Consider the following 12,311-nt stretch of genomic DNA (forward strand, 5'->3'; position numbering starts at 1 on the left):
CTGAATAAGTAAAAACAGCAGCAATGATCTGAGGAGAAACAAACTAACTAAATGTGGTATTGTAATGCAAGGTAATGTACTGTAATACTATATAATTAGAATTGAAGCTAATCAATCAAATATGAGAGAATGTCCGAAAAAGCTGAAGACCTTACACTAACAGTGTGCAGTCGGGACAAGCAGCAGTGAGCAAGCCTGATGATGGAAAAAGAGGAACGTCAGGTGACCTATTGAGGTCTTACGTGTTCCATCTGAGCAGGAATGATAACAGTCTTCTGAGGTATGTAGTTCTATTTTTCCAGGAAAGGTACCCAGAACTGGAGCATTAACTCTTAACATCATGTAGTGCACTGGGATTTTATGATGTGGAATACTGATAATCAAAAATCATAAAACCATGACCTGCTCAGGAGCCCATGCAGTATTATGCTTATTCCGCATCACCTGACAGAGGGGGCTTACAATGAGGCTGTAGTTTGGAACATGCATTCTCCAAAAACCCACTACACCCAGAAAAGATTGTGTCTCTTTCTTATTAGTGAGCGAAGACATGGCAGTGATTTTGTTGATCACATCCATTGGGATGTGACGACGGCCATCTTGCCACTTTATACCTAGGAACTGAATTTTCTGGGCAGGTCCTTTCATTTTGCTTTGCTTAATAGCAAAACCAGCATGCAGAAGGATCCAGAGTATTTGCTCTCCTTTCTCAAAAACTTCCTTTGCTGTGTTGCCCCACACAATGATGTCATCAATGTACTGTAGTGCTCAGGAGCACCTCCCTGTTCCAGTGCAGCTTGGATCAACCCATGGCAAATGGTTGGGCTATGTTTCCACCCCTGGGGCAAACGGTTCCAGGTATACTGAATGCCCCTCCATGTGAAAGCAAACTGTGGCCTAGATTTTTTGGCCAAAGGAATGGAGAAAAAGGCATTAGCAATGTCAATGGTGGCATACCACTTAGCTGCTTTTGACTCCAGTTCATACCGGAGTTCTAACATATCTGGCACAGCAGCACTCAATGAGGGTGTGACTTCATTCAGGCCACGGTAGTCCACCGTCAGCCTCCATTCTCCACTGGCTTTACGCACTGGCCATATGGGGCTGTTAAAAGGCGAGTGAGTTTTGCTGATCACTCCCTGATTCTCTAATTGACGAATTAACTTCTGAATGGGGAACAAGGAATCCCTGTTGGTGCGGTACTGCTGTCTGTGCACTGTTTTTGTAGCTATTGGTGCCTGTTGCTCTTCCGCTCGTAGCAACCCCACAACAGACGGATCTTCTGATAGGCCAGGCATAACAGACAACTGCTTAACACCTTCTGTGTCTACAGCAGGTATTCCAAAGGCCCATCAATACCCTTTGGGATCCTTAAAATATCCCCTTCTGAGGTAATCAATACCAAGTATACATGGAGCCCCTGGGCCAGTCACAATAGGGTGCCTTTGCCAGTCTTTACCAGTGAGGCTGATTTCGGCCTCCAACATAGTCAGCTCTTGGGAATCCCCAGTCACCCACAGAATCACAGAATTGTAGGGGTTGGAAGGGACCTCCAGAGATCATCAAGTCCAACCCCCCTGCCAAAGCAGGTTCCCTACAGTAGGTCACACAGGTAGGCATCCAGGCAGGTCTTGAACATCTCCAGAGAAGGAGACGGTTGATAGTTTTTCTGTTCTATCTTCTTGTTTGTTCTCCATTCTGTCCAGCTGCTTTTGCAGTGGCTGAAACACAAGCTTGTAGAGGGCTTAAATGTAACTCAAAGTCTTGAAGTTTATTAACCAATTCATTTATAAGGGGTCTTCTTTCCCCTCTGCCATACAGAGCTGCAAATGTACTGGCGTACCTTTCTGGTGCAGTCTTTGTGAATGTACGCCACATATTTAGTGTACACCTGACTCTCTCAGGATCATGCTCTTGGTCTGGCTCATCAGGAATGAAATCAGGGCTATGTAGTGTTTCCACTACAGCACATTCTCTCAAATAACGGATGCCTTCTTCCATATCAGCCCATTTCTTCTTCTCAGGCATCAGATCGTCTTTGAAGGGGTATCTTTCTTTTACAGCTAACAACATCCTCTTCCAGAGGGTGAAGGCCTGGTTCTGGCATGTACCAATGCCTCTGTCAATGGCTGAGTCCCTAGCAATGCCACCCAGTTGGCGAGCTTCTCTACTATCTAGCCACACACTGTTGGCCCCATTGTCTCAGCATTGAAGTAACCAAGTAGCAATAGGCTCATTTGGGTGACATGAGAAGTCTTTTCTCAGACTTCGAATTTCATTCATTTTCAGAGATCGATCAACAAAGGTAACGATATCTTGCTCACCTCTTGCTCTTCCAGGACTTCTTGCCCTCGTAGGAGTTGGTGACCATGGTCTTACTGAGGGCCCCTCCCCTGGACTCAGAGGTGCTTCTCTTGGACCTCGGAGCCACTCCTCTGGACCTCTTTCCTCCTCTTTCTTCTCTTCTGAGTCGAGATTCGTTTCGTTTTCCGTCCTCTTACAGGGGCAACTGACATCGATTGTGGTGCCTCCTGTGGTTGATCAGGTTGATCAGTTCCAATGCTCTCATCCTCGAGCTCAGCTTGGAGCTTGTTTCGTTCGATTATGACAGTATCCAGCTCAGATTGGAGGGTGTGTTGTTGAGATTGAAGATTGTCGAGTTTGGATTGCAGGGAGTCTCTCTCACTTCGGAGGGCATCTCTCTCAGATAGGAGGTTTTTCCTCTGGAGCAGGAGACTCTCTCGCTCATTTTGAACTGTTTCCCTGAGACTCTCCCTTTCAATTTCACAAGCTCTCTCTCTCTCTCCAGGATAGTATTGAATAAGGCCCGATAAGCATTAGCCAGGCCCCAAATCATATGTGCCTCCTCAGAACTGCCCAAGCCGCAACATTCCTACCTTAAATAGCTGTTTAGACTCTCAGGGTCTTTCAGGTGCTCTGGAGTAAAGTTCCATGAGACTGAAGATTTCCATCTGTCTAAGGTCTCTCCCAGACCTTTCCACACTCCCTGCCATTCAGTATTCTCCGGTTTTGGGGAGGACATCCTCAAAATATAATAAATACTGAGCGAAATGATGAGCAATACATTCAGGGAGATTAGTAATGCGACTAGGTGTTCATTCAAAAACTGCATTACAGGCTAAAAGGTGAGACTGGAAACCTTAAAAATCCCCAGTCCTGTAAAATTGACAGCTGTCTCCGGAATTGTATGCCACATTGAACGAACATGCCAGGTCCATATTTCCACCCATGTTTTCAATTGATTGTATATGCCAATTGCTCCATAGAGCAAGGTGGCAAGCTTAATTAATGCCCAGTATGTTTTGAGCATTAGAAAAGAAGAAGCAGCAGCGTGCAGCCCTTTAAGAGTCAGTTTCACAACAGAAAGCTTTTTTTTTTTTTTTTTTTTTTTTTTTTTTAACAGAGGCAAGATGGTAAAGCTCAGAGTTTACAAATATCCTAAGTTATTGGCAGTCCGCCTGGAGTTTTCAAGGTCACGTTCTCAGAGAGTAGCGGTGAAACAGATAAGCTTTCCCAATGAAGCTCTCCGAGAGTAGAGAGTCTAAACAGCTAGAAAGCAATTGTTGCCCGCATTCTCCACCAAAAATGTTAACGGTTTATGGGCTGGTTCGGCCCAGTTCTGTGACCAGCAGGGTGGAAGGATCTGCGGATCTGCGCCTCTGGGAATGGGGAAACAGGGGACCCCAAAATACTTGAAAACAACAGCACTGATCTGAGGTGGAACAAATGATTTTACTAAATATAGTATTACCAAAATACAATGAGAGAGAGAGAGAGAGAGTCTGTCTGAATTGTACAGACCTCACCACAATGCTGGGGTGAGAAGTGCAGTCCAGTTGACTGACTGAAGAACAGATGGCGAAGTGCAGACGGCAAAGAGCAGATGAAGAAGAGGAATCAGGTGAACTTGCATGGACTTATATCTCCTTGCTGACCACAAAGCCTCCTGGGGAAATGTAGTTCTTCTCTGTCAGACGAACATTCGGCAGATATGAAACCCCACCCCCCAATGCATTACATGATGTTATGGTGTGGAATACTGATGACCAAAAATCATAAAACCACGACAGGGCTCCACACTCGGATGCAGTATTCCAGGTGGGGCCTCACAAGAGCAGAGTAGAGGGGGACAATCACCTCCCTGTCCCTGTTGGCCACCCCTCTACTGATGGAGCCCAGGATATCATTTGCCTTCCAAGCCGCAAGGGCACACTGCTGGCTCATGTTAAGCTTTTCATCTATCACGACCCCCAGGTCCTTCTTCACATGGCTGCTCTCAAGGACTGCTCCTTCCAGTTTGTATGGATGCCTGGGATTCCTCCGGCCCAAATGCAAAACTCTGCACTTCGTTGTGTTGAACCTCATCAGATTCACTCGGGCCCACTTTTCTAGCCTCTCGAGGTCCCCCTGAATGGCATCTCCTCCTTCTGCTACGTCAAAAGCACCACTCAGCTTGCTGTCATCAGCAAACTTGCTGCAGGTGCACTCAATTCCCTCATCGATGTCACTGATAAAGCTGTTAAAGGGCACCAGTCCCAAGACAGACCCATGGTGGATGACGCTCATTACCAGCCTCCACTGGACATAGAGCCATTGATGACTACCCTCCGTCTATCTTCCTATTGTTTTTCACATCCCTCGCCAAGTTCAGTTCCGCCTGCGCCTTGGCATTGCTGATCCCACGTCTGCAAGTCCGAACGGCATCCCTGTATTCTTCCCAGGTGACACACCCTTGTTTCCAGAGCTTGTACACACCTTTCTTTGCTCTCAGCACACTCAGCAGGTCCTTGCCAAGCCACACCAGCTTCATACCTCCTTTGCCCACTTTCTTATTCAGAGGGACGGAAAGTTCTTATGCTCTCAGGAAGGCATTCTTGAAGAACAGCCAGCTTTCCTCAACATCTTTGTTTTTGAAGACAGCATCCCAGGGGATGTTGGCCAACAGTCCATTAAACAGCTTAAAGTTCACTTTGAAAATTCAGGGCCCTGATGCCACTCTTCACCAGCCCCACATCCCTCGAGATCACGAACTCGACCAGGGCATGGTCACTGCAGCCCAGGCTGCCTCCAACATTAACGTCTTTAATGAACTCCTCCACATTGGTGAGCAGCAGGTCCAGCAACACTTCACCTCAGTCGGTCTGTCCAACAGTTGGAGCAGAAAGTTATCATCAACACATTCCAGGAGCCTCCTAGACCTCTTGCTACTCGGCATGTGGTCTTTCCAACAGATATACAGATGGGGGTTGAAGTCCCCCATCAGGACAAGAGCCCATGAGCACAAAGCCTCCCTCATCTGAAGGAAGAAAGCCTCGTCAACAGTCTCCCCTTGATCAGGTGGCCTGTAGTATACCCCTATCACCAGCTGGCCTTTGTTAAACCTATCCCTAATTCTAACCCACAGGCCCTCAACCTGTTCCTGACTGTTTCTCAGAGGGAGCTCCTCACAGTCTATCTACTCTTTGACATAGAGGGCAACTGCCCCACCCTTCCTATCTCGCCTATCTCTTCTAATGAGCAGATAGCCCTCAATGGTGGTATTCCAGTTATGGGAGTCATCCCACCATGTTTCCGTGATAGCAACAAGGTCATAACTTTCTAAGCACATCATGGTTTCCAACTCGTCCTGCTTATTTCCCAGGCTGCATGCATTGGTATAAAGGCACTTCAGCTGGGTTTTCCATCTCACCACCTTTATAGAGGATCTAAGTTCCCTTAGAACAGCAGTATCCCCAACATCCCCCTGCCCCAGTCCATCCCTTTGTACTTTACCATCATCACCGTTCAATTTTGGTACAAGCCATCAAACGACCCACTCAACCCCAGCGGCTATGATTTTGCCCCCTTCACCCTTCTTATCTAGTTTAAAGACCTGTCAGCGAGTCCTGCTAGTTCCTCAGCTAAAATCCTCCTATCCCTCAGAGACAGGCTACTTCCATTTGCTGCCATCATGCCAGGCACCAAGTACATTGCCCCGTGGTCAAAAAAAAAAATAAAAAATCCTGTATTTGCAATGACTTTTAAGCCAATTATTTATGAGGTGAGTTTTTTGGTAGCTCTCAGTATCCTGCCCTGCCACTGAAGGTATGAAAGAAAACACCACCTGCACCCCTGCTCCCTCGACTACCCGCCCTGGTCCCCTGAAGTCTTTCTTAATAGTCCTGAGACTTCTCAGCAACTTCTTCACTGCCAGCTTGAACTATCAATAATAGGTAGTAATCGGAGGGAAAAATCAGTGTCCCCCAGTGGTCTTTCTTGGAACTGGTGCCCTTTAACATCATTATCAATGACATCGATGAGGAAATTGAGTGCACCTGCAGCAAGTTTGCTGATGACAGCAAGCCGAGTGGTGCTTTTGACATAGCGGAAAGAGGAGATTCCATTCAGAGAGACCTCGAGAGGCTAGAAAAGTGGTCTGATGAGGTTCAACATAGCAAATTGCAGTTTTGCATTTGGGCCGGAGGAATCCCAGGCATCCATACAAACTGGAAGGAGCAGTTCTTGAGAGCAGCCATGTGGAGAAGGACTTGGGGGTCTTGATAGATGAAAAGCTTAACATGAGCCAGCAGTGTGCCCTTGCGGCTTGGAAGGCAAATGATATCCTGGGCTCCATCAGAAGAAGGGTGGCCAACAGGGACAGGGAGGTGATTGTCCCCCTCTACTCTGCTCTTGTGAGGCCCCATCTGGAATACTGCATCCGAGTGTGGAGTCCCCAGTAGAAGAAAGTCAGAGAGCTGTTGGGGAGGGTCCAGAGGAGGGCCTCAAAGATGATCAGGGGACTGGAGCACCTCCCCTATGAAGACAGGCTGAGGAGCTGGGCTTGTTCAGCCTGGAGAAAAGAAGGCTGTGGGGTGACCTCATTGCAGCCTTTCAGTACCTAAAGGGAACCTACGAACAGGAGGGGAATCAACTCTTCAAAAGGGTTGTTAACTGCAAGATGAGGGGAAATGGTTTTAATTTGAGGGAGGGGAGATTTAGGCTGGATGTCAGGGGGAAATTCTTTAGTAAGAGAATGGTGAGGCACTGGAACAGGCTGCCCAGAGAGGCTGTGGGCGCCCTGTCCCTGGAGGTGTTCAAGGCCAGATTGGATGGGGCGCTGGGCAGCCTGGTCTAGCATTGAATGACCCTGCATGTGGCAGGGGGGTTGGAGATTCATGATCCTTGAGGTCCCTTCCAACCCTGGCCGTTCTGCGATTCTGTAATACTGAAGAACAGCAAAATAACCATCTGGTAGACCAAGCTGCCAGCATTGAGGTGGCTCAAATAGACTTGGACTGGTAGAACAAGGGTGAATTATTTCTAGCTCTGTGGGCGCATGAGACCTCGGGCCATCAAGGAAGAGATGCAACATGTAAGTGGGCTAGAGACCGAGGGGTGGACTTAACTATGAACGCTATTGCACAGGTTATCCATGATTGTGAAACATGCACCATAATCAAGCCAAGAGAATGAAACCTCTCTGGGAGGAAGGGCGATGGCAAAAGTATAAATATGGGGAGGCATGGCAGGTTGATTATATCACCTTGCCACGATCTAGCAGTGGTAAATGTTATTTGCTTACCATGGTGGAGGCAACCACTGGGTGGCTTGAAACATATGCAGTACTCCATGGTACCACCCGAAACACCATATTAGGTCTCAAGAAACAAGTCCTGTGGCGACATGGCACACCAAAAAGAATTGAGTCAGATAATGGGACTCACTTCAAAAATTTTCTTGTAAATACTTGGGCCAAAGATGATGGCATTGAATGGATTTATCATATTCCCTATCATGCACCAGCCTCTGGTAAAATCAAACAATACTATGGCTTGTTAAAAACTATGCTGAAAACAATGGGTCGCGGAACATTTAAGCACTGGGAGAAGCATTTGGCAGAAGCCACCTGGTTAGTCAATACCAGAGAATTTATCAATCATGATGGTGCTACCCAATCCAACTCCCTACGTACCATAGAGGGAGATAAAGTCCCTGTAGTACATGTAAAGGGCATGCTGGGAAAGGCAGTTTGGGTTCTTCCAGCTTCTGGAAAGGGCAAACCTGTCCGTGGTACTGTTTTTGCCCTGGGACCAGGGTCCACTTAGAATCATACAATTACTCAGGTTGGAAGGGACCTCAAGGATCATCAAGTCCAACTGCAGCCTAACCATAGTACCCTAACTCTAACAACCCTCTGCTAAATCATATCTCCGAACACCACATCCAAACGGCTCTTAAACACATTCAGAGATGGTGACTCAACCACCTCCCCGGGGAGCGTCACATTTGCCAGCTTCAAATCCACCGGGACATCCCTGGTTAGCCAGGACTGCTGAAAAATGATGGACAATGGCTTGGCAATCACATCTGTCAACTCCTTCAGCACTTGAGGGTGCAATCCATCTGGTCCCATGGACTTGTAAGCATCCAGCTTTCACAGTAGGTCCAAAACTATATCATCATGAATCATAAAGGGCTTATTCTGCTCCCCATCCCTGTCTACCAGCACAGGGGACTGTGTTCCCAGGGAATAACAAATCTTACTATTAGAGACTGAGGCAAAGAAGGCATTAAGTACCTCAGCTTTATCCCTTTCCTTGGTGACCAGGTTGCCCTCGACATCCAACAAGGGATGGAGATCCTCCCTAGCCTTCCTTTTGCTATTATTGTGTTTATAAAAGCATTTACTGTTTTCCTTTACCTTAGCGGCCAAGCTCAGTTCTAACTGCCCTTTGGCTTTTCTAATTTTCTCCCTGCACAGCTTCACTACATACCTGTAATCCTCATAAACAGCTTGTCCACTCTTCCAGAGACCGTAAGCTTCCCTTTTGTTCTTGAGTTCCAGCCAAATGTCTCTGTTCAGCCAGCCCGGCCTCCTTGCCCGTCGGCCCATCTTCTGTGACATGGGGATGGTCAGGTCCTGTACCTTTAAAACAATTTCCTTAAAATATTCCCAGCCTTCCTGGGCTCCCATGCTCTCCAAAGCTACCCAAGGGACCCTCTCAACCATGGTCCTGAAGAGTTTGAAGTCCGCCCTCCAGAAGTCCAAGGTGGCAGTTCTGCTGACTCCCCTCTGTGGCTCAACAAGAATAGAGAAGTCTAGTATCTCATGATCACTATGCCCCAGACGACCTCCAATCTTTACATCCCCCACCAGACCTTTTCCGTTAACAAACAGCAGGTCCAGGATATTCCTTCCCCTCATCAGCTCCCTCACTGGCTGTGTCAGGAAGTTATCTCCCGCACACTTTAGGAACCTCCGGGACTGTTCTCTGTCAGCTCTATTATAATTCCAGCAGATGTCTGGGAAGTTGAAGTCCCCCACCAGAACAAGGGGGAAGTGACCTAGAGACCTCACCCAACTGTTTATAAAGCATCTTGTCCACCTCTTCATCCTGGATGGGTGGCCTGTAGCAGACTCCCACAATAACGTCAGTCTTGTTGGCCTTTGCTTTTATTCTGATCCATATGCTCTCAACCCTATAGTCAACATTATTAATTTCCACACATTCATAGTTTTTTTTTTTTTTTTTTTTTTTTTTTAAACATAGAGAGCTACACCACTGCATTTCCTACCCAGCCTGTCTCTTTTGAAAAACCGGTAGCTCTCCATCACTGCACTCCAGCTGTGGGAGTCATTCCACCACGTTTCCATGATGGCAACTATATAATAACTTTCCGAACACACAATGGCTTCCAGCTCCTCTTGTTTATTACCCAGGCTGTATGCATTAGTATAAAGACACCTGAGCTTGGTCTCCTTGCGAGTGGCAGTAACCCTACTACCCTCATGACCACACTCAGGTGTTTCCACAGCCACCTGCCCTCGTGTTCTTCCTACAAAGGGGTGAGTCATTCTCCTCTTCCACCAAGGCACAAGACCATGGGGTCTTACAAGCACATCCCTCTCCTGCAAGCACAGGGATGTTACGTTCAGGCTCCGTATTAGTGACCCCAGTTACACCCCCACCCCGTTTCGTACCCGGTGGGAGAAGCCACTCCTATCAGCCGCTAGCTGGCCCAGTCTCATGTAAACAGAGCTGAGGTCAAAAACTCAAACCCCTACCAGGCACACCAAGCTCTGAGCCAGTTATTAATCCATTGGCCCATTATATTGAGTCTCTCATTATTCCCTATAACTGGAGGGATAGAGGAGAATACAACTTGTGCTCCTGAATCCTTTACCTGTCTCCCCAAGGATCTGAAATCCTTTTTCAGAGTCCTTAGGAAAGTTCTGCCCAAATCATCACTACCAACCTGAAACAACAGCAAGGGATAGTAATCAGTGGGCCAGACTAGGAAAGGAAGTTTCTTCCTCATATCCTTAACCCGGGCACACGGGAGGCAGCAGACCTCCCTGTGTAGAGGGTTTGGTCTACATATTGGCCCTTCTGCTCCCTTCAGCAGAGTCACCAATAACAATGACCTGTCATTTTTTCCTAGTCGATGAAGTTTTAATGCTAGGCAAAGACTGGTCAGACTTGGGGAGCAGCACCAACTGGGGAGAGCCATCATTACCACCATTGTCCAGCTGACCCTGCAGAGCACTGAACCTGTTTTGCAGGGGCAGCTGGGGGGGCTGGGGACTCACTGGGATGGCGCACTTGCGTCACTGAGCAGGGGCCTTATGCTACTGCACTACATCCCCCAATTCTTTGCCATTGTTCCTGGGGGGTGGAGAGGATAGTGGGTTCACTGCAGCAAGAACTCTGCATGTAGGTTCCCCTCTGTCACCAGTTTGCAAGGCGGCAGGGGGTGACTTACTTCATGCAGAGCCTCATCTGGCTGCTGAGATCTAGAAGCTGACAGCAATCAATCTCCCTCTCACATTCTTTAATGCTCCTCAGTCTCTCCACCTCATCCTGCAGGTTGGCCACAATGCTGATTAAGTAGTTTACCTGGTCATACCGTACACAATCGCTGCCTCTCTCACCTAGCACTGCAAAGGCCTGTAGTGCCAGGCTCTGGCACTCACTACAGCCAGAGGACTGCACACCAGCATCTTGGTTTGCGATGTCAGTCTGAGTACCTTCATTGTTTTTGGCAGCAGCCTTCCTTCCATACATGTGCAGGGCCTCAGTCTGGGTCTCCACAGTTTTCTTGGCTGCCGCTTTCCTTCTGTGAGAGCATGGGAGCTCTATCTGGGTCACCTCAGTATGTCTGGCTGCAGCCTTCCGCCGGGACGCAGCCACGGCTAACCAGAATACTTACCAGCACTGTACAGGTACTCACGCGATTCACAGACCCGACCCTTCCCGTTTGTCTCCGGCGGGCAGCGGCGTGCTCCTGCCCTCCTCGAGGCTTTTTCAAGGATCGGGGGGGCGTGAATGCAGCGCCGTTACCAAGGCAACGCGCACGCGCTGCGCCAGCTGCTCTCGCGAGAGCTGCCGGCCCAGAGCTGCCGGGCTGCTTCGTTGGCTCCGGAGTTCCCTGAGTGAAGGAACCGTCCGAAATCCTCTTGAAGCCCGCGGTCGGTCGCTGCCGGTCCGTCCGGGACGGCTCCGAGGCAGCTGAGATCGGCGATCAAAGGGCTTCTTCCAGCTTTGGTGCCCGTTTAAATCTCTCGCCGTTACCCAGGCAACGGCCACGCGCTGCCTCAGCCGCTCTCGCGAGATCTGGCGGGCTGCAGACAAACGGGGATGTTGAACGTGTACCGCAAGGAAACTTGATGCTGGGGGAGTGCAGTCAGTAACGCTATGTATATATGTGTGTATATAGACATGTGTGTGTAACGCATTTTAATCACTGCTTGTATGTATGTATGCATATTAAGCATGATGTAGGGATGTAGATTAAGGGGTGGAATGTCATGGTTGTATGTTTTTTTTGTTTTCTGTAATGTATGGGGACAGGTATGTGGAATTGGAGCATTAACACTTTCACTCCCAGTGCACTGTGTGATGTTATGATGTGGAATACTGAAAGCCAAAAAAACATGAAACCATGACACCATGCAAGCATTTGCTGTAGATCAAGGAGGATACTGACGCCCCCTGTTATTTAAGGATAGATTGAAAAGTAACCAGAATGTTTTTCTGTTCTGAGGTCATTTTGTTCCCCATAGTGCACACCCTTAACTTCGTCCAGCAAGAGGCAATTGGAGCGGTTAGGGATGTGTCACAGAGTTAACTAGATTAGTCTGTGCCCATGACAGGGGGGCAGTAGGCCCCTGGGCCCTGCCTGCCCCTACAAAATGGAAGGGAAAGGGAAAAGTGATAGGGAGATGGAAGCTTGGCTCAAGGAAGGAAAAAAAAGCTAGCAGCAATGATCTATGGAGGAAAACTTATTTTACTAACTATGGTATCAGAATG

The 12,311-nt window shown here is 48.1% G+C and overlaps 1 protein-coding gene across 3 annotated transcripts; it reads right to left on the bottom strand.

The window, feature by feature from the left end:
* Window positions 1-2: 2 nt before the first annotated feature.
* LOC125687934 (uncharacterized) lies at window positions 3-11,445 on the bottom strand. 3 transcript variants are annotated; one of them, XR_007374520.1, is made up of 3 exons: window positions 11,212-11,445; window positions 8,775-8,926; window positions 3-3,967 (listed from the first exon to the last, which is right to left on the bottom strand). XR_007374520.1 is itself a non-coding variant. In XM_048933317.1 (3 exons), exons 1-3 carry the CDS (start codon window positions 9,392-9,394, stop codon window positions 3,824-3,826), a joined length of 855 nt encoding a protein of 284 aa, XP_048789274.1. In that variant the 5' UTR covers window positions 9,395-10,603; the 3' UTR covers window positions 3-3,823. The 3 variants fall into 3 exon arrangements, 1 of the variants encoding a protein (XP_048789274.1); XM_048933317.1 differs by lacking the exon at window positions 11,212-11,445 and adding an exon at window positions 7,583-7,673 and having other exon boundaries at window positions 8,775-10,603; XR_007374519.1 differs by lacking the exon at window positions 11,212-11,445 and having other exon boundaries at window positions 8,775-10,603.
* Between the last annotated feature and the right edge of the window lie 866 nt (window positions 11,446-12,311).

The sequence above is a fragment of the Lagopus muta genome, chromosome 1, assembly GCF_023343835.1.
Source record: "Lagopus muta isolate bLagMut1 chromosome 1, bLagMut1 primary, whole genome shotgun sequence".
Lineage (NCBI taxonomy): Eukaryota > Metazoa > Chordata > Aves > Galliformes > Phasianidae > Lagopus > Lagopus muta.